Genomic DNA, 25,650 nt, shown 5'->3' on the forward strand with positions numbered 1-25,650 from the left:
TTACTGGCCAAAGGCGTTGATATCATCTGTCATCAAAGGAATTGAACAAAGACAAAAATAAGAGAGTAGCGCCAGAGTAGCAGCAGAGAAGTGCAGCGAAATGAGCGCCATTGTGGCTCCGATGCGCAATGCTCAGATATGTCGCATGAGACCCGCAGGAGCCAAAATGGCGAAAAGAGGACTTTCGCGTCAGTCTCAAGTGACTCACACGGGCCGGCTGGCTTGCCTTAAAGGGATTCCTCAACTGTCGGCAAAATATTGTCGCTCGGCCTCAAGGGTCTACCGTGAGCGATGTGGCATATCCCTTTAACGCCGTGACAATGGGTGGACTGGTGCAGACGAAAATGGTGGAGATGGGTTTAAATTGTTTAAAATAAAAAATAATCTTTAAGCACAAGACATTTAGAGCGCCCCTGTATTTGTTTCCTAAAAGTAAGTTTTAATTTATTGTCTGTTATTTTATTGAAAAGATACTGTTGATAAATTGCTTGTGTAAATAAAATGACGTCTGCTGTCCAGCATAATTGCCAAACAGTGTTAATGATATTACCAATAAGCAAAGTGAGGATCGTGTGTTAAACCCCGCGAAATCCAGGGGCACTATAAGGCGGCAGGCTTCAGAAGGCTGCACAGTGGTTTTTGATGCTCTACCTGCCAGGATGTTGCTCATCTTTCCCTTTTGGGGATTCGCGCACATTCCGATGGGTGGCAGACCCGCAAGGTACCCGTAGTAGTAATCAGGTTCATTACTGCTGATATCGCAGGTCGATTATCGGCTGAAAAGCAAATCCTTGGGGTGGGTCTTTGAGGCCCGTGCTGTGGTCCAGCCTCGGCCTCGAGTTCTGCCGATGCGCTGGGTAGTGAGGGGCATTAGGCGTAACGTTGATGAATCTGCTATAGTGGAACGAGTGAATCTTAAATTAATTCGGGCGAGCCGTTCCGTTTACGGCAATGTAGCGTACATAGATTTAATATTTGAAAAAGGGGAGAAGGGTTTAAACCCGCTTGCGATTTTGCTGAAGTTCTTGCTTGAAAACTGAAATCGGTGTGGTTTTATTAATTACCTACCATCGGTCCAAAATGACAGAGCATTCCGCTTTTGGCCGTTGTTTTGCCTTATTAATAACAAGCCGTAATTTTGGATATTAAAATCGGAATGTGCCGTAAGTTTTAGTTTTAACTCTTCAAAAATTAAAACTGCAATATTGCGCAATCAAAAAGAGAAATCGGTGTTCATCAATCACCTTATACAGTTTGCCATTAGGTTTAGTGTTTACTGTAATGACATATTATTACCCAAACTACGTGACGAGGTATTGCCATGCACTGCAGGGGGCACTGTTTAGTTTCAGAATTGCTAGGATGACACGGAACTGCCACTTCCTTTTGCTCCAATTCCATTATGCCAGGGCCGCAGTACCTCACGCTGATTATTCTGACTTCGCACACTCCAGTACTTTAGCTGAATGTACAGGTTAGGGTGTTGAAGTGCAAAGTTATGTAAATGGTATGTTAATCCCATTCAGTTTGTGAACTTGATTTTTATGTGCTCATGGATTTGAGAGTTTTATCAGCCTAGGTAATCAAAATAGCTAATCTAAAAGTAGAATCATAAGAATTTATGTTTTGGGTTTTGGGTTTTAGAGTTAGTTGGTATAGAAAAAATAACTACATCACTTCTGACTCATTTTCAACATCCACAAGTGAAAGGTGAAATGTTGTCCTAATGCACAAATGCAATCTATTAAATTTATAAGAGTGAGTTATGTGTTGTATAGAAAAAATACAGTACGGATTGGGGTTCTTTTATATCTATGGTAATACACCTTTATAAAGCCTCACTGTGACTGCTATCTGTCATAGTTTTTTTTTTCTTTTTTTTTTTCTATATATGATTGAAGGGGATTGTTGTTTGTTATGATGTTTCTTGAAATTCTGTAAAAAGCTCAATTTCCCCTGGGGACAAATAAAGTTCTATCTATTTAAATTAAAATTATTTGCTGTATTGTGTATTACAAAAACATAAACTTTTGTCAAAGCTGAGGTCAGACATGACCTGATAAAAGTTCACTTGCATGTGCTTTCTTTATTTATGCTCTCTGTTTTTGATAGCATTTCTGTACTTACTGTAATAACAGGTGTTTCTTGATTCATGCTGAAATTTCAGTAGTTCTAATATTGCAGAATAAATTTGTTTTTGTGCACTTTAGTATTTTTATATTCTTTTTTTTTTGCCTTTTGGCATTTATTAAAATCCCTCCCCTAAAAGCTACAAAAAGCTGTTGGTCCAGATGACATACCTGTGGAAACATGGAGGTGTTTAGGAGAGATGGCAGTGGAGTTTTTAACCAGATTGTTTAATGGAATCTTGGAAAATGACAGGATGCCCGAGGAATGGAGAAAAAGTGTACTGGTGCCAATATTTAAGAATGAGGGGGATGTGCAGGACTGTAGTAACTACAGGGGGATAAAATTGATGAGCCACAGCATGAAGTTATGGGAAAGAGTAGTGAAAGCTATCAAGCGGGGTCATTTTTGCTAAATCGCTTGTAATTTGACCTCTCCAAATTAGAATCATTGCTGTTATTGAACTATCTGGAGTATAAACACATGTTTGGTCTCTTTGTAAAGGTAACATTCTCTAGTTTCACCCTTAGTAGTCAGAATCACTGTAGGTGTGACTGATCAAAAGGTATGCACATTAGAACTCCCAGAAAAAATTAATTTTTTTGTTCTCGCCTAAGTTTTTTTGTGAAAATAAAGGTCTTTATAGCTGCAGTAGGTAGGTGGGGACAGAAACACACTATGTACCAACAGAATAACTTGTTGACTACTCACATTTCAAATTTGAAAAGAATACCTGTAAAAATGATATTTTTACACCAGTTTTTATGTGGGCATGCCCAGGAGCTTTTTAGAGGGACCATTATCCACATTTTGGAACATATGGAAAAAGTGCAATAACTTTTGAATGCTTCAACCCACATATATCAATGAGGGCTCTACTGAAAGCTTACACCTAAAGGAATCTATATCTACATACAGTGTCACTCTATTAGTTATGGAAATTCATATTCCATAATAAAAACAATAAAAAATACACATTTCAATATAAAAATAGTCAAAACAAGTCTTATGGGCTAAAAATATATATATATATTTTATTTTTTACTTTTTTTTAATAAAATGCACACAAACTATATAAATTTTTTTACAAACTGTTACAATACAGCTCAGCGTTTTTCCACGTGCCACTGATTGTAGCAATCGTTAGCAGGCAGAAAGCACAAGGGCGTGTCACATGTCGCTCTCTGCCATTAGACGTCTCCTGGTATGATCGATAACTGTCACGCCGCGTACATGCATCTATTATTTAATCGAGAGTGTATTTACGTTTATCTGTACTTTTATCCATATTTAAAATGCGAAAAAACTAGGTGAAATCACAATAAACAACCACGTACCAAGTCTGCAGACTGGCACAAATGCCAGCTTCGCGCAGCTCCGGTCGGTTTTGTTTACAAGTTGGTATACAAGTTACATATCGGCGTGCTCAGTTGCTCATTGGCTGTAAGTTTGGAGTGTCACGCACAGCGTCCAATTAAACTGGTAGATTCTACCAGGGTTTGGAGTTGTGCGTCATCGTTCAGCTGTCTGTGACACTCGTTGGCTATACGAGGTGCCAGTCACCCCCCAGACCCCTCGTAATTGGCCAACTTAGGTGTCAATCAGAAGCTAACACTTCTGTGTAACATGCTTTAGCATGGTTATTGCCGACAGAAACAAATTACGTCTGATATGACCAATAGGAATGAAAAAAAATGTCGGAGCTAGTCTCGAGTTAAAAAACGTTTTCTGGAGTTTTTGTCCCTTTGAGGATCTATTGTGTGTTTTGGACCTAATCGTTTTACTGGATTATATTCCCTGGAGCCTTACGGACAGAATGAGATCAATATTGCTCGGAAATATTGATGTTTGACTTGCAGAGAGCCTTCAAAGGTAGGAAAAGTCAGCTCTTAAAAGTATTTACTTCTCTGTAAAAAAGGATTTAGTGTCAGTGCTGTGGTTGTTGTGTGTCAAAATGGTTTATATCATCGGAAAAACGAGACTCTGAAATTTCATTTGATGCGTAGTATGTCAAGGTGCATGACAGAGGGGCATGCACACATGGCTGTGAGATGATTGTGACGTTGTAAAATCGTCGTTATGTACCGGGACCGGTACGTGTGCATGTTAAGGGGTTAAGAAGTGAGGTGATGATTAGTGAGCAGCAGTATGGTTTCATGTCAAGAAAGAGCACCACAGATGCAATGTTTGCTCCAAGGGTGTTGATGGAGAAGTTTAGAGAAGGCCAGAAGGAGTTGCATTGCGTCTTTGTGGACCTGGAGAAAGTATATGACAGGATGCCTCGAAAGGAGTTGTGGTATTGTATGAGAAAGTCGGGAGTGGCAGAGAAGTATATGTACAAGGGAAGTGTGACTGTGGTGAGGTCTGCAGTAGGACTGACGGATGCATTCAAGGTGGAGGTGGGATTACATCTGGGATTAGCTCTGATCAACTTTCTTATATGCAATGGTGATGGACAGGTTGACAGACGAGATTACACAGGAGTTCCCATGGACTATGATGTTTGCTGATGACATTGTGATCTGTAGCAATAGTAGGGAGCAGGTTGAGGAGACCCAGGAGAGGTGGAGATATGCTCTAGAGAGGAGAGGAATGAAGGTCAGTAGGAACAAGACAGAATACATGTGGTAAATGAGAGGGAGGTCAGTGGAATGGTAAAGATGCAAGGAGTAGAGTTGGCAAAAGTGGATGAGTTTAAATACTTGTGATCAGCAGTACAGAGTAATGGGCATTGTGGAATTGAGGTGAAAAAGAGAATGCAGGCACAGTGGAATGGGAGGGGAAGAGTGTCAGGAGGGATTTGTTACAGACGGATATTAGCAAGAGTGAAAGGGAAGGTCTACAGGACGGTAGTGAGACCAGCTATGTTATATGGACTGGAGACGGTGGCACTGACCAGAAAGCAGGAGACAGAGCTGGAGGTAGCAGAGTTAAAGATGCTAAGATTTGCATTGGGTGTGACGAGGATGGATAGAATTAGAAATGATGACATTAAAGGGTCAGCTCAAGTTGGACAATTGGGAGACAAAGTCAGAGAGGTGAGATTGTGCTAGTTTGGACATGTGCAGAGGAGAGATGTTGAGGTTATTGGGAAAAGGATGCTAAGGATAGAGCTGTCAGGGAAGAGGAAAAGAGGAAGACCTAAGAGGAGGTTTATGGATGTGGTGAGAGAGAACATCCAGGTGGTGGGTGTGACAGAGCAATATGTATAGGACAGAAAGAGAGGGAGGAAGATGATCTGCTGTGGCGACCCCTAACGGGAGCAGCCAAAAGAAGAAGAAAAAGGCATTTGTCAATTTCCCTCCCCTAAAAGCTACTAATTAATGTGAAAAAATGTGGTATTTTGATGTGAACATACAGTATGTATGAGGATTTTTTGGTGCATATCGCTCTTCATATGTTGCTTAGAGTTTTGTTTTTTCTTTAATTTCTACTTAACCAGTTAAGGAAGAAATATAGTAAAAATGAGGTGTATTCCATTGGAAATGGGTAATTTACTTTTTATTTGTTCTTGAGTGTTGCAGTTTAAGTAAATTAAAAATGTCCAACCAGTAGTAAATAGTAGTTTAATCTGGTTATTCACCATGCTTACAAATCATTTTTCTGAACATTTTATTTTATTAAAATATGAACTTCTTTTAAAGATGGTGCATATCTGTTGTTCTGTTTCATCTGATGTGGGTGCTATGCCTGTACAATAACATTTGCTGTAGATTTCTTCTCAATAATACAGATTTCAGTCTTAGACTTGATGTATGTTTATCTATACTTCTGATAGTCTATTGTGTTTAAAAGCAATTTAAAAGAACACTTTTTGCAATATACAGTATACAGTGTCCTCAGGGTATAGTATTCTGCTGGGATGGGCTCCAGCCACCCTAAAAGCCTGCCCTAGATAAGCAGGTTAGGAAAATGGATGGCTGGTTGCATATTATGATTATCCCTAAAAACATGCATTTCACATTGTCTGTGTTTGTAATACAGTAAACCTCTGCAAGATAAAAAAAGATATTTGGTTTGTATATAATCTTGTCTTGTGATCAGGTTTACTTTTACATTTGGTATCATTTCAGGAATGAGAACCACTATGTGTAATCTAGATGGGACTGCACTGAAAGATCCATCCACTTGCAAACCCACGAAATCCTGAATGTTCTGTTTTAATGTTAAAATAGCATCCCAGGGGGCCTGAGCCTGTTCCGGCACCACTGAGTGTGAGACAGAAAACAAGCCTGGATGGTAAGCCAGTCCATCACTGGACACAGTTGCACCTGTACCCACACTCGCTCATTTACTCAGTCAGTCAGTCACATCGGGCCAGGTAACCCTACATGTATGATGTAAGGATGCAGAAGCAGACCAAGTACACAAGGAAAAGCCCACGTGGAAAGTGACCAGGCTGGGGTTCAAAAAGAGTCAATTGGATGTGTGAAAGAGAGGCACAAAGCATTTTAATCAGATCTGATTAATGTAAGAAAATTAAATAATAATCTTCCACTGATTGATTCATACATATTAATGAAAATATGTTGAAGGCATTACCGTCTGTGAGTATTGCTATGATGCATTACGTTGGTGCCTGCCTTACACTCAATGCAACTGAGAGAAGTTGTGGCGCCACTTGATAATGTGTTGGAATAAGAAAAAAAAAAAAAAAAACAAGGTAGAAAATGGACGCATTACGTAACATTTGAGTGCACTGGGGAACTTACAGTAGTTTCGAAAGTTGGAGTATTTAAACTTTTTTTTCATTATATCAATTAGGATAGTGATATCACATTTTCATTTATTAACTGCTCTGTGTTATCTAAGCCAGACGTGTTTACCTGTATTGGGAGTGGAGTGCGAGTTATTTTTTATTATATTTGTTTTTTTGGACGGAGTCTCCTGTAAAATTTTAATTTCCCCTTGGGACTGATAAAGTAACCTGATCTAATGTACCTGTAAATATTTTTGTAACCATGATATATATTCAAAAATAATAGAATGTAAAAATGTGTATTAGTAGAGCAAACAGTATACATGTTTTTTAATAGCACTTTAGATCATGTTGTTAAAATTTTGAGGTGAGGTAGTAAAACTCATTGATCATGGTGCCGGAGAGTGTTGACGTGTTGTATGTTGATTAGTAGAATTTCACTGTACTTTGAATATGAATGTATAAACGGAACCCAGATAAGCTAGTGATTGTTGAAGGAGATTTTGTAGACACCAGCTTGTAGCTTAGGTGATATAAACATCATATCTTATGATGTAGTATTGCTAGTTGTTGATTGTGGAGGGTGTCTTACTAACTGAAGTTCCTATTTCTTAAACATAAAAATAAGATGAGCCTGATGAACAGTTAATATGTATGTTTAAGCCTTAAGCTAAAATTGTTGGCTACAAGGGTACTGACCATAATGAACAGCAGGATATTGTGACAGTTGGTCGGTAAATGATAGTGTCAGGGATTTATTGAATCATTAGAATATGGCTGTAACACAACTGTTGTTTTCAGTGACATATACATAAATGTTTATTCACTGCATGCATAATGGCAGACGGACACATTTATGGGACTCTTTCTCTTCCATTAATTTAGGGATAAGTTAATTGACTTTGCATTATTTACTTACATTTTTGTTATTTTTAATAATTAGAAGCTCATTTTAACTTACCTGGTACAATTTACTGCTGCAAGCCACTTACATTAAGGTGTGCACCCACTGGATATAGGAAATATGTTTTGCCATCTTGAGTGGCTATTATATATGTGTTTTATCTTGGTAGAGTAATATATATATTGCTCTACTTTCCCCTATTGTATTATTAATATGTAGCCTTAGAATGCCTAATCTCACAGACTTACCACTGTATATAACTTATCCCCACCTTCCCTTCTATATCTATAACCTCAGGCAATTAGATGTAGTAAAAAGACAAGCAGGAGTTAAGTTACACATAAAATAATGTATTACTGATAATATTCATAAATAATAACAAAATGCAAAGTACACTTGAATATTGGCAACCATACAACCTGATAAAATGGTGATGTGTAATTCAGGTGGCACACAGACTTGCAGTTACTTAAAATGTCTCTAGTTAAGGCATCGTTGGTGCTCAGCTTTCAGCCGTATGTCTGTTCAATATGGCTGAAGCTGTGCTCTTCATTGTGTTGTCTTCATCATCACAAGTTAGCAAAAGAGATGCTTCTTCATCATATGTTGGTTAGAGAGACAGAATGTGGTTGAGCAAGCAAATTTATAGGTTTTCTGTCCAACCCCTACGGCAAATCCAGACAGCCATACCTCAGACCAATGGGTGAAATAGAACATCTTATCTCCTGCCCCAAAACCATATGTTAAACATCCTGGCTTCCTTGCAGGGGGGTTGAAAGACTTTAGCAGAGAAATACTCATCAAACTGGTTTAAGACACATCCCCCCAAATCCTGTCATAAAATTACAAAGAGACAGTAAAAAAAAGGGGGGGGTCAAACACGAATACCTCTCACCAAAGTACCACTAAATTACATTGGTTTGCCTAAATTATAAATAAAGACATACAAAACATTTATCAAGTTATATGCAAAATCCACATCACAACACTCCACCCGATGAATGTTTTGTACAATGTCTTTATAACAATGTCTTTAAATTGATTAAAGAGTCTGATGCATAACTTGTGCATTGATTGGCAGTATTTGCTCTCCCAGTGTTAAAAGTTGTCCGTGACCATTTGTCCATTACATATCTTCTTTATTTCAAAGACAATCTGAAGAACTTGGAAGCGCTCCTGATGACTTGTATCTGCTCCAGCTTGCTTCAACTGTTTCTTTAGCTTTCTGCAGTCTTCATATGTCATCAGATCTGGTGGTTCAAAATGAGACAAGTCCACACCTTCCACTAAACTAGCCCACTACAATTTAGTCTATTGTGTGAATTCTTAATCTGTACTTGTTCTCTGTCTAACTGCTAATTAGACCCCTGTCCCAAACTATCTGTTTAAGCATATGCAGCTGTACAATTAACATCAAAATTTGAAAGGTAACATACCACAGGTGCCAGTACAACCACTTCTGCCCAAGTGAGAGCACATGTGCCACTGCATAAACTGTTCACAAACCAACATTTGTGGCCCCTCTGCACACATTTGGGGTTGATTAGTTGCCTCTTGTGCTTTCCTACCCATGGTGCAACTCTTGACTGCCATCAGCCTTTACCAGTATAGGCTGGCATCACCACCATGAGACATCAAAGCTATGCAACTCTCATCATTCCCCTGTAGGCCACCCCTAGAGTTGTTTGCTCACCATATGCATACTCGTTGTGCTAAACACCTCGGTTCAGAATTGGCCCACTGGTCCTGTGCCTGTACCACAGCCGACAATCTCAGCAGGGCTTCCGTATTTTCCCAATTAGACTATACCTAAACATCGGAGCCATATGACTTGCAAATGTACCAGCTGCACCTGCTTTCCTGAAAAGTTCACCAATTTGCTCAGTATACCTTTTCTTATATTAATTATCCCACTTAATTAATTAATACCCAGAATGTATACTTTATGAGCCCAAAATGAATCCCCTTATTTTTGACATTCCTAACTGGTTTGTTCAGTTTCCACCCCTTGGAATATAAATTTGCTGCAGTATTGAACAAACCTTTCCTTTTAAACTATAGCTATTGTGACTAGCCTTATTATTGCATGACTTGTGGACTTGTTACTCACTTAAACCCCAGTAAGTGTCTTTTTCTTGCTGTCTCTTCATGTCTTTGTCGTTGTCTTTGTCATTTCCTCTTTTTTTTTTTTTCATTCCACTATGTAGGCAGGTCTGCAAAATGGAAGGTGACAAAGCAGTTTCTGTCCATCTCATTTTCTTGGTTGTCAACCTGGTGCCAATACTCAAAATTTGCTTCTAGGCATTCATTGGAACAGTTTAGCGCTAGTGCCATGCCACTCCAATGTGCCAATGGTAACCCGATCTCCTGCATGGATTTTACTCTGCTAATTGCCTTCACTATTTATTACCTGCACCAAACCAAAGTCCATAAAACCTTACAATAGAAGTAGCACTATTGCAAAAGGCCAGAAAATTGAAACAGAAATAACTATTTTCCCTTTCCTGTCTTCCTCGCTACCCTTCTATTTTTTTCATTGCCTGTGTGTCCTTTTTTATTGTATGGTAACTGCTACCTGAAAGTGTGGGCTAAAACCTCTCCAGAATCCAAGTGCTAAATCCAGCATCGCTCCTAAAACTGACCTGTGCTCTTTACTAAAGACCAGCTCACTTTTCTCCCTACAGATTTTATTTTTTTCTCCAGCCGCCTGGAGTTTTTTGTTTTTCTGTCCCCTGGCCATTGAACCTTACTCTTATTCGATATTAATGTTGATTTATTTTGTTTTTAATTGTGTCTTTCATTTTTCTATTCTTTAATATGTAAAGCACTTTGAGCTACTGTTTGTATGAAAATGTGCTATATAAATAAATGTTGTTGTTGTTGTCCATTTTATTGCATGGAGATTCATAGGCTGTCTTTTTAAACAACTGATCAGTCAGGTTTCGAATCCCTGAACCTTAGTAAGTGTGCTTTTTAATTACTGCTGGCCCTAGCACAACTGTTAGGACCTTCACACCCCTGTGCATTCCTGGCTTGCTGGCTGAGCTTCCTGCTGCACCATCACCCATCCTTTGTTCTTTGGCTTGTCCTGTTTTATTCAAACCAACTCCTAAACTGGTGCGCTTTCTTTCCAACTCAGCCATTCTTGCACTAGCACATTCAGACCTTCCACACACAAGCACTTGAATTCCTTTATTTCCATTGTTCTTTGTTTAAAGTCCACACTTTCTTTACTCAGTATCCTTAAGCCAATATCCATTTCATGCCCTCTAGTCAACAATTGCCATTCACACTCACCAGCTCCTCTTCCTTCTATCTGATCTCTTTGTCCTAAATCAAATATCAATGCAGCACTGGTTACCTTTCCTAAAAGTGGTGAAATATCTATCAGTGTAGCATGTTCTTTAAATACTGGACAGACCTCAGAATTACTTGGAGATTGTGGTGCAGTGGAGAATAAAGGAAGAAAACACCCTTGCTGTTTTCCCTTCCTTTCATCTCTCTCCTTTTCCTCACACTCACATTCCCACTCTTTATCTGAGCACATATCTGTCTCATGTAAGTTACCCACACATGTTTTAGGGTTCCAGTCCGATGTGGTTACTATTGCCCTAACTTTCACTATGGGCGGTTTACATTTCTTTTGTCCACTTCTTTCACTGCTTTCTACTTTAGCAGTGGGTGTTCTATATGCTAACACTTCACAATTATCACACCAGCTGTTACATCTTTCAAAACTCTCACTCAACATTCCATAACTTTCACTTTCATTCACTTTGCTATTTTCTTCCTTATCATGATCTTCCTTATTACCAATAATACAAGCTAGCAAACCTCTTATAACAGCAGCTGTCTTCTTTAAACCTGGGGCCTCATGTATAAACGGTGCGTACGCACAGAAATGTTGCATAAGAACTTTTCCAGGTTCAAATCGTGATGTATAAAACCTACACTTGGTGTAAAGCCACGCACTTTTCCACAGTACCTCATACCTTGTCGTACGTAAGTTCTCCGCTCGGTTTTGCAGACTGGCGGCACCCAGCGTCAAAGCAGTGCTACTGTTCCTGTGTGGTTACACCTTATTTTCCTGACGCGGCTTTATAAATACACTGAAACTAACCGCATATTGTTTATTAGTGTAAACGCATCTGATTCTAATTAACGTGTAACAATATAATGGTCCAGGGAATAGCCATAGTATTCCAAATACCATAACTGCTTTAGCGTTGTTACTCTCACTGCACCATCTTCTTTCAGCTGCTCCCGTTAGGAGTTGCCAGAGCGGATCATCTTTTTCCATATTACTCTCACTACAACACTCGGAGTATTTATATCACTGTATCTGGGTGTGAATCACAGCAGCAGCTGATCGGAAAGAGAATTATCGGTATACAGCTTCAAGGACATGCTGTCTCAGCCACGGCAAAAAGTTTCAAAGCCTTTCTTGTACGGACCTCACGGTTCAGAAACAGTTTCATCCCAAGAACTATAAACGCACTCAATCAATTGCTCCTTGTAGAACTGTTAGTACTTATAAGTACAATCACCTCACTGTAAACTTGCACTACAGTTACACACAACCTGTGCCACTTTATAAAGCACGTATTTACATATGATGACAATATCATTTTTAAGATGAAATGCAGCAAAATATGTTTATTATATTATACAGATAAAACTTTAACTTCATTTAAATAATCTATATTCTTCACTGGGAGTGTCGTGAAGGGTAGAATAATTAAACATGTACTACGAAGATATTTCAATGTTCCTTAAACGTTTTGAAGAATCCCCAATTCTGATTGGGTATTTGGGGAAAAAAAAGCAAGGACTGCAGTGGCGGCTATGCCAATATATATTGAATATAAAACAGAAAGAAAAAATAACAACACAGCTAAAAACGCAGTGACAAATTTCGGCAAAAGTTAAATGCTTGTGTCATGAGCACGAGGCGGCTATGCAGTGTCTGCAACGGACGTGGCCATCCACCGTGCATAAGCTACCTTACTGACATTGGCGGGCGAAGGAGCCCCTGATTTTTCCTCTGCCCAGTGCCACCACAAGCCTAGAGCCGCCCTTGAGTACTGCTGCAATAAATTATTTCATCGAAGGTCGCACACAATCACTGTGCCGTGAAACTCATGTTTAATAACGTGCTTTAACTCCTATCATCATGAAAATGACATCACGTATACATCTCAGTATTTTAGTTATTCAGAGAGCTGTAATATCACGAATGTAATGGATTCTGTGTCCAGTTGGAGAAAGAGAGCCGGTTTAAGAAGCAAGTAGTGATTCACACACATAGAGCACATAGAAGATCAAATACAAAACAAAGCATTTAACGTGCTAATTTAATTACAATGTGATTTGAGAAACTGGTTAATTAAACGATTTTAAGATGAAGTTTATAATGTTCTACTTTAATGACAAAATAAACTACATGATTATAGTGGAAATTTTGAGATTGAAGTTGACATTTTGTGCTTTTTCCTCACTGTGTGCCATTTTTTTCTCTGTACCCTAATAAGCTTTCATATGACACTCAGACAGTGGGCTACAACTCGCCTTTTCATGGCGACTTTGATATGTGACTTCTTTTTTATTTCCGGCACTGTGCGATTTTGTGAACGTGAGCTTTCAAGTTTCTCCAACACGCTATGTCACTCGATCAACTTCCTTTTGTTGATTATACCACAGTTTATTTGAACAAATAGTATGTTTTTCCTTTGCCTCCACTTGGTATTCGCTGAAATTCTTTCGCCCGTGCTTTTCCCATTGTCTTTTCACAGAAGGCTGAGCTTAAGGGTGATTTATATTGATTTGCATATTCAAAGAGGCGTAATTCTGGGAGGAATTGGGGGCGTTACATAATGCGCGTGCACGAGCGTTACTTTTCACGCTGATCGGGATTTATGTAGTGGAAGAACGTGGAAGTTGGAGTACGCAGATTCCTGCATCTGATTTTTCTGTGCGTAAGCACATTTCGGCTTTGTGCTTACGCCATGTTATAGTGCGAGTAATACGCCCAAGTGATCTCTGTTTTCTTGCTTTTAATCCTTCCAGCGCCCTTCCATTTTGTGGCACACTCAGCTGAGCTTCTGCTTTCTCTACCTGGACTACAGGTTTCCTAGCTTTAGCCTGCTTCCCTCTGCCACTCCACTGGAAGATGGCTGACTTTAAAATGAACTTAGGCATTTCTAAGTCTACAATTTACTCTAATACAATTTGCCAAATTCATTATGGGTTGGCCTACTTTTGCCCCTGTAAGCAAACATACACATACATACACAAAGATCCTAAACGAATAAGTACCGTATGAATGACAATGCATGTCCCATCACTCCCTAGCACTTTAACCCCTTAAATGCCGTATGAATGACGCACGCGTCTTTCACTACTCCCTAGCACTTTAATTAGGGACTCACTACCACCAGTACTAACAAACATGCGGGTGTCCTTGTGACACACATGAAGTCTCTACACTTTGTTGGTTATATTCAATTCAGCAACCAAACAAAGTTTTACTTCCACCGCATTTGTACACTAGGTGCCCTAAAATTCACATGCATAAACAAGCACATACATCAAAACAGTATTTGCAAACAGGGTGCAAAACTTGGTTACCCCAAAATCCTGCCGACTACGCCAATTGATTTATCTTGGTAGAGTAATATATATATTGCTCTACTTTCCCCTATTGTATTATTAATATGTAGCCTTAGAATGCCTAATCTCACAGACTTACCACTGTATATAACTTATCCCCACCTTCCCTTCTATATCTATAACCTCAGGCAATTAGATGTAGTAAAAAGACAAGCAGGAGTTAAGTTACACATAAAATAATGTATTACTGATAATATTCATAAATAATAACAAAATGCAAAGTACACTTGAATATTGGCAACCATACAACCTGATAAAATGGTGATGTGTAATTCAGGTGGCACACAGACTTGTAGTTACTTAAAATGTCTCTAGTTAAGGCATCGTTGGTGCTCAGCTTTCAGCCGTATGTCTGTTCAATATGGCTGAAGCTGTGCTCTTCATTGTGTTGTCTTCATCATCACAAGTTAGCAAAAGAGATGCTTCTTCATCATATGTTGGTTAGAGAGACAGAATGTGGTTGAGCAAGCAAATTTATAGGTTTTCTGTCCAACCCCTACGGCAAATCCAGACAGCCATACCTCAGACCAATGGGTGAAATAGAACATCTTATCTCCTGCCCCAAAACCACATGTTAAACATCCTGGTTTCCTTGCAGGGGGGTTGAAAGACTTTAGCAGAGAAATACTCATTAAACTGGTTTAAGACACATTCCCCCAACTCCTGTCATAAAATTACAAAGAGACAGTAAAAAAAAAAGGTTCAAACACGAATACCTCTCACCAAAGTACCACTAAATTACATTGGTTTGCCTAAATTATAAATACATACAAAACATGTATCAAGTTATATGCAAAATCCCACACCACAACAATATGTAACAGTGGTAAATATATAAAAATATACAAGATGACATAACCCCTGTAAAGGTAAATTTGAAATGGTAAATTACTGAATAATTTGTTCAGAATGTTTCTCTGTTTTAAGATTTCTTTTACTGTAAGTGTCCCGATTTGATCTTCCTTTTATAAAAAGGGTCTGTATTTAATGGTATACAACATTTCTTCTCAGTATTGTTAAATGTTTATATTATGAAAGTTAACATTAAAGCTATGTGTAAATAATTGTGAAAAATAGGTCTATATATCTGTATTTAAAGTACTTTTGAATAGGCTACAATTTTGAAAGGCACTATACAAAAAGTTATAAGTTATAAGATATGTATTCTGCAGCACATTCTTTCAGTGGTTTAGAACTCCTGACTCACAGATACAGAGAGTCTGAGATGCAAATCCTGTGCCCAGTTGCTGTTTGTGTGGAGTCTGCATAATCTCCTTGTGTCTGTTCCTGTTCCCTTAGGGTAATTCACTTTTCTTTCTGAATCCCGTAACACGTGGTGACTCTAAATCAAATCAAATCTAAAAGTGCCACTATGTCAGAGTGTGTATGACTGGGCTCTGCAGTGGTCTGGTGTCCCATCCTGAAAATGATTCCTTCCCGCTAACAGATCTGTTGCAATTACATTGAAATTGACTAAGCAGGTGAAGGAAGAAGGAACAAAGCTTTTCTTGAAGTGACATAAGTAACTTATGGACTTTTCCAAAAACTTTTCCTTTTCTATGCTAAAATGGAATACATCATAAAGCAAATGTAAATTCTTTGTATTTGCTTTTGTATTTAGGTAAAACTGCCTGAATATTTTGATAATGAACTTATATGAAGTGTGTCAAAGATTCTGAAGCATTGTGAGTCCAGAGTTTTGGGAATGCTGCAGTGTTACTTGTCTATAAGTGTTTTACTGATAAGAATTGCTATGACAAAGCAAGTACACCGTTTATGGCAGGGGTGCCCAACTCCAGTCCTGAGGGGCCACAGTGGCTGCAGGTTTTCATTCTAACCCTTTTCTTAATTAGTGACCTGCTTTTGTTGCTAATTAACTCCTTTTGAATTAATTTTATTTGACTTGCTCTTGAGGACTCAGACCCCTCAATTGTTTCTTTTTCCTTAACTAGTAGCCAAACAATAATGAGATACAAAATTAGCCAAAACAGGACCAGCAAACTGTGAGCATCATACAATATCTGAAAATAAACAAAAGGTGAAGATCTCAGGAATGCTGATCTACTCTTAGAAAAGAAAAAATCCACAATTTCCAAAATTTCTGCTATTGCACAGTAAGAGCAGTAACAAGCCATGGAATTAAAGAACGGGTTTAATTAATGACAAGACTTAGCGCCTCATTTAGCAACTGGTTGGAGTTTGAGGCTTGACTTAGATGGTCTTCTGTTGGCTCACTCACTTCAAATTTTATTTCTGTTTGGGTGCCATTTAAGGAAAGAAATGAAGCAATTCAGAAGAACAATGAAGAAATCCAGGGAAACATTTCTTAAAAAACAAGTTTAATTAAAATTAATTCAAAAGAAATTAATTAGCTGCAAAAACAGATCACTAATTAAGAAAACGGTTAGAATGAAAACCTGCAGCCACTCTGGCTCTCAAGGGTTAGAGTTGGGCACCCCTGGTTTATGATTTAGAAAACTGCTTTGCTACAACATGACACCACACACATTTAAAGCTACACAAACACACTTCATTATTCCAGTTCTGATGTCAGAAACATGTTATTCTTTATCATTCCCTTTGGAGACAGGAATTTAGATTTGATGAGCCTCTGGAAAGGGGGACAGGAATTACAATTATAAGCCACAGATAAAAGGCAAAAGACAGTCTTAAGGGGGCAAGAATATGTCCAAGGATAACTACATAAGATCAGAAAAATGAGCTAATTAGACAAGAGAAGACAAACCGAGAACTGGAGGATGATTCAGGTTGTATTGTGTGGATTGCCACACTCTGCTTGCTTTCATTTGTGGTACTAACTATTTAAATAATAAAGATTAAATCTTATCAAGCCTGCTTTTCTGTTTGCATGTTTTGCTCTATTCTGGGGATTAGGACCATTACTTTGGTCTGTGGGTGAGGAAAACATTCTATTAGAATTGTTACAGTAGCATGATATAGAATGAAGTGTGGGCTATATACAATTAATGTAGTAACCCACTATAGAATAAGAGTGGGCTGTTTGCAGTTGACACACCAGCATGATACAGAACACAGTGCGGGCTGCATATCCCCAAGTTCTGTTAAATCTCTAAGCAAGTGTATTGCAACTCCAAAATGTTTATCTCTGTAGGTGTAGGAATAGGCAAACAAGAGTAGCAACAGGTATGGCAAGTACTTTTTGCTATGTGTGTACTGCTGGTTTTCTTTATGAAGTGCCAATTGATGCCATTTGCTTTATTTATACTATACTCACAATTATAGTGAGTGTTTTTTGCAGTAACATTTTCTTTATCTGAGCTATCCTAACTTAAATGTTTTTTGTATGTAGGTCCTTCCCACCATGCTGATGATGGAGCAATCATCCTCCAGCTGTAGTAGCACCAGTCATTGCCAAACTACTCAACATAATAAATGTGCCAAGGACCGAGGGCAGGCAAGCAGCAGCAGCAGTGGTGCATTGATACATGTGGAATTCCCTGAGGTGCCAGTGGCTTTGCTGGATTGTCTAAATCAGCAGAGACTAGAGGGTAAACTCTGTGACCTTTCTATCCATGTGCAGGGCCAAGTGTTCAGAGCTCATAAATGTGTCCTGGCAGCATCCTCACCATACTTCCATGACCAGGTAAGTGTATTGCACAAAATCTGCTTCATCTTAGAAATGTCACTGTACCCACTATCACTACCAGTGTACATGATACAGAATGTATATAAACTGTAAGATTGTTTTTGGAAAAACAAACGGAGCAAAAGCAAAGCAGTCTACTTACATTAATTTCAAAGCTGGTAGTCAAAATGATACTGTACATTTTAAGTGCTGTGCTCCACAGAGCATTCTGTCCCCAGTACTTTCAATGATCAGCTACATAAGAATCCAATGGATTGAACCTTTTTAGAAGGAATCTTTTTTTTTTTTTTTAACTTGGGGGTAGTTAACAACAAACTGAAAATAACTTCTTATTTCTTATATCTTTTTGGGCAGACAGTAATACTGATATTTCTTATGATAGTAATGCACAATGATTGTGATTGCTTTAAATCATTTGAAGAAAAGTGTGGAATAATATATAGCCAATAAATCAATCACCTATCTATCCAATTAGTCACAGATTAATTTTATAGACCTTTAGGAGCCCAGTGTACATTCAGGTAGAACTGAGCAAGAACCAAATGTCACTGGTAAGTCAGTCCATAGAAGTACAAAATCATATTTTTCCCATTCAGGGCACACTCACATCCACATTCCCATTCCCATTCATTTTGCCAGAATAAGAATTTACTTAATATGTACCTCTTTGTGGTATAGAAGGAAACCAGAATAATCAAAAAATATATGAGCACTGGGCATACATTTCTGTGCATTTAAACACACTGTATCACTATAATGCTCAACAGAAATGAGCTATTGTGTATTTTACGGTAGCCCCATTACCAGGTTGTATCATCAGAACATTCTTTACAAAGTCAAAATATTATGGTTACGTCCTGACAAAGTAAAAATGATGGAATATCTTGGAAAACCTGAAGATAAAAGACTGAGGGGTTGACGGAGGTCAGAATTATGGAGGTGTTTAAATGCAACTGTGAAAATGTGTAAAACTATTGTAATTGATAGAAAAGCTTAGTGAGCTTTCTCCATGCATTTGCCTAGAATCATATTAATGATAAAAAAATATATGATTTAAGAATTTTCATAAACATGACACAACTGGCATGCAAAATGAAGTCCGGTCCTATTTTTTTTTTATTACAAATGCTGCACTTACCTGCATTTTCATTTGTTAATATTTTCATTATTCAAAACAGAAATTAACTAACAAAACTAGTATAAACTGACACTTCTGTCTTATAGATCTTTTGAAACAAAGCAGGTGCAGCAACAACACCAAACAAAACCAGAGTTCCAATCTGATTATTGAATATGGGTTGGAGACGGTGGCACTGACCAGAAAGCAGGAGACAGAGCTGGAGGTAGCAGAGTTAAAGATGTTAAGATTTACACTGGGTGTGACAAGGATGGACAGGATTAGAAACGAGTACATTAGAGGGTCAGCTGAAGTTGGATGGTTGGGAGACAAAGTCAGAGAGGCGAGATTGTGTTGGTTTGGACAAGTACAGAGGAGAGATGCTGGGTATATTGGGATAAGGATGTTAAGGGTAGAGCTGCCAGGGAAGAGGAAAAGAGGAAGGCCTAAGAGAAGGTTTATGGATGTGGTGAGAGAGGACATGCAGGTGATGGGTATAACAGAACAAGACATAGAGGACAGAAAGATATTCAAGAAGATGATCCGCTGTGGCAACCCCTAATGGGAGCAGCTGGAAGAAGAAGTTTATTCATGATATCCATTCCATCTATGGTCTTCAGCTAAGTAACAGTTCTGTTTATAAAATTCTAATATTTCTCAGAGCATCTTTAAAGCTAAGTTCAGCACTAATTTACTCTATGATTTGTTAGTCAGAGTTTACTTGATATAATGCCTTTCATCTTTTACACATTGCTTTACAAAGCAAACAATCCTACTCTGTAAAATCAAATAGTAAGTTATTTTGGGGTCATCTGGGATTTTCAGTTGTCATATAGTCACATGTTTAATAAAGTAAAGCACTTTTTGCAAGCTATCTTCAAGATGAAGTCATCACTGAAATGTGTCCAGGACATGCATGTTTAATATTTAGGCATGAATAAAAGGTTAACTCAAAAACTGATTTGTGCCTCATATTATTCTTAGGTTCTTCTGAAGAATGTGAGCTCTGTGGTCCTGCCATCAGTGATGGATCCATTTGCCTTTGAGAGTGTATTAGGTTCTGCTTACACTGGAAAGCTGACTATGCTGACGGATGAAATTGTGAACTACTTGACTGTAGGCAGCGTGCTGCAGATGTGGCATGTTGTTGACAAGTGCTCAGAATTGCTACGGGAAAGCCGGACAGTGGGGAGTGGTGCAAACAGCCAGAGTTCACACAGCAGTAGCACAGGCAGCGTAGACTCCTCTGGTAATAGCCATACCAGCAACCGACTTGGCCACTGCTCTAGCAGAGCCAGTGAAAATCAGTCTCCGAGCAGTACCAATTACTTTAGCCCCAGGGAGGCAGGCTCAAGTGGTTCTACCAATGCAGGGAATGGTGTCACCACTGGTGGCTGTATGTCTGATGGAACAGCAGCAAGTGGAGGAACTGCAACTGTATCCTTGGATCGTGATTCAGGACGCTACGCACGTCCTGGAGAAGAAAATTTCCTCGATGAAGAAGAGATAATCTATCAACCTGTCAGCTCTAGAAAGAAATCGGGACGTATAATGCGGCGCCGAAAGATGGAAGTGGAGGGACAAAGAGAACGGGAGGAAACAGACTTGAGTCTGGGGGATGAAAATGATATGGAGGACACGGTTAGTGATAGTGGCAGCTGTTCATTCAACGCTAGCACAGGACTAAAACGACCTGCATACATTCAACCAAGTATCATGCCTCGGAAGCAATGGGTCTTGGTAAAGAAAGAACGACCCCCCTTAGAGGACCTGCTTTTAACTTGTGAGGACGATGAAGACCCTGTGGAGATTCGGAATGGTGCTGGATCAGGGCCGGCATTCAATTTTGAAGCTGAAAGGGAACGTACTTTAAGTATTTCAAATGTGAGGACCCTATCTGGGATTGATATTCAGGATCCACCCAAACCAACGTCAGGAATGCAACATAGAACTACTATGATGGATGAACAGGTAAGTGAAGTAACCAGAATAGCATCTAATTATACAGGACATTTAATAAACTTAAGTCTGATTGTTTTTGATTTATTATTTGATCGCTGTCTGCATGTCTTGTTTTCTCCAGGTAAACTTCTGTGAGTCTTCAGAGGATTATATTCAATTTGAGAGTGGAACAGGTATGACTGGAGGTACAGCTTCAGGAAGCAACAGCATGGAGGATTTGAGCCATCATTTAGGAGGAGTTGGTGAAACCAATAGTGAAACTGGTTCTGGCAGGAGCACAGGCCCTGGTATACAACTAAATTCACAGCGATCCTTGCTGCCAATTGACATGCAGGGTAATCAGATTGTTGTGTACCATCATGCACAGCTTGCTGTTAGCTCTGCAGTAGCAGGACTGCAACTTGTAGGTGCATCTTCCTCAGCCACGTCATCTTCTTCTGGGGGCAGCAGTGGAGTACAAAGTGTAAACTCTGAGCATGGTGCAGTTCAAATCTCCCCACATGCTTCAGACAGTGGCAAGATTTTCATGTGCCACTGCGGCAAGACTTTCACTCACAGAAGCATGCGAGACAGGCATGTAAACATGCATCTGAATTTGCGTCCATTTGACTGTCCTGTTTGCAGTAAAAAGTTCAAGATGAAGCATCACCTAACTGAACACATGAAGACGCACACTGGTCTTAAGCCATACAACTGTGATCTTTGTGGGAAAAAGTTCATGTGGCGGGACAGTTTCATGAGGCACAAGGCACACTGTGAACGCCGCAACAGCCTAGGTGTGGGTGTGACCCTGGGGACGGCAGCTGGGCCTGGTGGTACTGTGCTGGTGGTGTCCCCCCATAGTAGCAGTGGCAGTAACGTGACATAATGGCAACGAGGATGGCAGGATGCTGAAGGACATGGAAAGTGAAAGAAAGAGGCCAAACTAAAAACCAGTACTCTTTATAGCACCGTTGTAGAATAAAAAGAACATGGTTGTACTTTAAAAAAAAAAAAAAAAAGGAGAAGATGACAAGTGTTTACAATTAAAAAATGGAAAAAGTGCTGAATTGAGAACAGTGGAACTTAGGAACGCAGGAGTGGTCATGTGAAAATTGACAGACCAGTTGACTTTTGCACATCCTTGCCTTTGTAAATAATGTGTACATTTCCTGTAAATATATTGTAAATATCTAACTCCTAAAAGTAGTCTGATCAGTATCCGGTAGAAAAATAATACAGAGACCTCACATATCATTCAGTGATATTTTAATTGTTGGGTTGATTAGATTTTGGGTTTTGGCTGCTGAGATCACCAAAATCCTAAAAAAAAAAAAAAAAGTTGCCTACATTTAGTAGGGCTGGGTGATATGACTAATACAATCATCCATCCATTTTTAACACTCTCGTCCAACTCAAAGTTCTGCGAAGCTGGAGCCTAATCAGGCAGCAGTGACTACCAGGTATGAAGCCATCCCTTATGGAATGGCAGTCCATTACATTAATGATAATTAACCCAAAACTATTTTGCACAATATGGATTTGAATGCTTTAGTGAGTATTTCAGTAAACATCTGCATGATAGGCATTCTTCATTTTTGGCTTCAGAGCCTAATGTGAATCTACTTACAGAATATCAGTGGATATGAAATGTAGATGCCCTGTGTCTATCATCTCTGATCTGAAGGATTAGCAATCAAATTCAAGGACACTATTCATTTCAAAGCTCTGTTTTAAACTAAGTCGTATGCACAATCACTTGTAATTGAAGATATCAAAAATTAAGCTGCTTAAAGTTTAGCACTTTTTGCAAAGACACAAAACCTTTATTCCTCAAAAGTGGTTTGGAGAAATTGTCTTTCTGCAGTAAACAGACATTTACAAGTGCAGGTGCATTATTTGCATTGAACATTTATCAGCTAATGACATCAAAGGTGGACACTAAATACTGTAAATATCTGCTTTGGAAGCTGCATACTTAGGACTAAAGTGCAATAGAGCGTCTAATTCTTAGCAGGAATGCATGATGCAGCGCGCCAGGCTGTCTGTAATAGTTTAATGCGAGCTGTGTTCAAATTAATAAACTTAGTATTACTGTATACTTGACCATCTAATCAATGGATTTCATTTGTTTTCATTGGCGCTATACTTTATGTTTTCTTAAATATCCAAACATGTTATTTCCTTCTTTAATTTGTCAATTACTTAGTGCTTCCCGAGTACCCAAACCAAAGAGAACTTTGAAAAAACAATTAACAATTTTCACAATGAGATAAACTCAAGGGCTCCAAACGTTAATCTTTTCTTGTAAGGAATTATCAGAAATGAGCATGGGGCGGTTTTGAAGGATGCGTAACATAAACGTGACCCAGGTCTTTCAAAATTAAAAGGGCAAAATTTTGAAAATTTTACCAGCAATTGATAATGGTTGTGTTTGAGAAATGAAATTCATGGAGGGATGGGGTACTCTGATCCCATTATTGTGCACACAGAGTAAACAGAATACCAAGAAAATCATTTCTTATTTGTAATGTGGAATATCTAACCACACAATATCACTTAATGTAGTTATTAGTTAAGAAATACATGAATATCTCTAAAATAACCTTTTGGAATAAAGAGGGAAAATACACCTGTCAAGAGGCAGTCTACTGGTGATTCTTATAGTTAAATAATGTGGCAAAAAGGTGTTTATTATTCCTGAGATAATCAAATAATCCAAACACATCTGAAGAAAATTATCAGCGCTCAAGCTACATTTATTTGTAGGAGAGTGACAGCATAAGCTCATAATTGGCAGCAACTGCAAAAATGTTGCTTATATCCTAACATGTGAATTTTTCATTTACACAGGTAATTCCGTTTTGGTTGCAAAAAATCAATAACCAAGATTAGACAAGAATTGCCAATTGGGGCCAATTTGGAATCATCAGTCAATCTAACCAGCATGTCTTTGGTGGTTTTGAAGGTAATCTGGAGTACCCAGACAAAAAAAAAATAAAAATAAAAAAAAACATGCAGATACAGGGACAACATACAAATTCCACACAGACTACAAGTGAGTATGAGACTCTGGGTCTGGAACTCTATGCACAGTGCCACCAAACAATACTATAATGAGATTCATATTAAAGATAGAACATAACAGGGCTGTCACTGAAGAAAATAAAAACAAAGGAAAATAATAAATGCCTAACTGGACCTGATTTCTGCCCTTTGTGACAACACTAACAACAATGTTTGTAACCCATTTTCATGACTTGAATTCATTTTTGATTTCAGAAAGAGATATGTATTATTTCTTTTAATTGCATTTTAAACATTCCATGTTAAAATTATAATATGGAGGAAGCCAAAAATAAATACCCCGATCTTGTTATTTGTTGCATTTATTCATATAAAATCAAATTTCTTGATTTTATAGCAAGCCTAGCATTAACATTACATCTTTAGCCTATATCACCCACTCCTACTGGTTAGCTGTTGTGGTTACTGAGATAAGCCAGTTTTAACAGTTTTTAATCACATCCTACTCATGTTGATTTGATGGTAGCTCATTTTGAAAGAAGTTTGTTTTTCAACCCCTCATGTGTTTGATTGCACGAAAATGTATCATCTGAGGTTTCTCCTGTAACCCAAAAACATTTAGTGTAGGTTAAGGGACCCCCCCAACCAGCCTCCTCCTCCCCACCCTCATGGTGTCTTGTGCAGAGAGTAGTCTTTCAGAAAATGATGTGATGCGCCAAAGCATTTCATGGCAATTGGCAGTTTATATGTATGCTACTCCTTTCATATGTACTAGTTGTGCTGCTTAGAAAGAGTGAACTACTGTATTTTATAATACCATACAAATGTAACAAATCTCCCAAAATCAAAGAATTTTGCTTTTCTACCAATGTATTAGTGATTTGTCAACAACATTGAACCGCTGGCATTCCCTGTCTTCATTTTTCCCTTCTAAACTGCCAATTTGGCACAATCTGACTTTTTCAGATGGGGCTACATAAAAGTAAAATGTATAATTTTTATATTTTTGACTGCTGTTATACATGATGCAGAACTATTAGACTTAATTTGATCACTTTTTGTTGTAAATGTTTAAGTGATTTTTTAAAATTATTTTAAAAAGGAAAATATATAAATACAGTATCTAGATAGTACAATGAGGCGGTTGCCTTGAGCCAATGTTTTAAACTTGTTAATGACTCTAAGAGTTATTTTTTAGGTATTCTATACTTGATTTCCATCACTTATGTAGCACTTGAGGGTTCTTTTAGTGCTGAATTAGTCACTTATCCTATTGACCTATCAAGTAGTTAAACTGATCATATTTGAATAACGTCTGAAATACTGTATGTATGGTTATACTTCAGCCAAATGGTTCAAGTACTGTTTTAGCATTTGGAATAAAGAAAGGTCAAATGACATTATTATACAAGAATAACAGGGTAAAAATTCTTATGCAGTATCAATAGAGAAGAGACAGTATTATTGACCATGCACTTTAAAATATGAAAATACTTTTAAAGTTATGCTTTCCTTTACTTTAGTATTAACTTCCTATA

General features: G+C 38.3%; 1 protein-coding gene across 3 annotated transcripts; it reads left to right on the top strand.

The window, feature by feature from the left end:
- Nucleotides 1–287: 287 nt before the first annotated feature.
- LOC120539135 (zinc finger and BTB domain-containing protein 22-like) lies at nt 288–24,092 on the top strand. Of its 3 annotated transcripts, XM_039768937.1 has the most exons (5): nt 288–432; nt 6,201–6,366; nt 17,731–18,024; nt 20,129–21,115; nt 21,228–24,092. In XM_039768937.1, exons 2-5 carry the CDS (start codon nt 6,364–6,366, stop codon nt 21,972–21,974), a joined length of 2,031 nt encoding a protein of 676 aa, XP_039624871.1. In that variant the 5' UTR covers nt 288–432; nt 6,201–6,363; the 3' UTR covers nt 21,975–24,092. The 3 variants fall into 3 exon arrangements, with proteins under 3 accessions (XP_039624871.1, XP_039624872.1, XP_039624873.1); XM_039768938.1 differs by lacking the exon at nt 6,201–6,366 and having other exon boundaries at nt 289–432; XM_039768939.1 differs by lacking the exons at nt 288–432; nt 6,201–6,366 and adding an exon at nt 594–721.
- The last annotated feature ends 1,558 nt before the right edge of the window (nt 24,093–25,650 follow it).

Source organism: Polypterus senegalus, chromosome 11, assembly GCF_016835505.1.
Source record: "Polypterus senegalus isolate Bchr_013 chromosome 11, ASM1683550v1, whole genome shotgun sequence".
NCBI classification, from domain to species: domain Eukaryota; kingdom Metazoa; phylum Chordata; class Cladistia; order Polypteriformes; family Polypteridae; genus Polypterus; species Polypterus senegalus.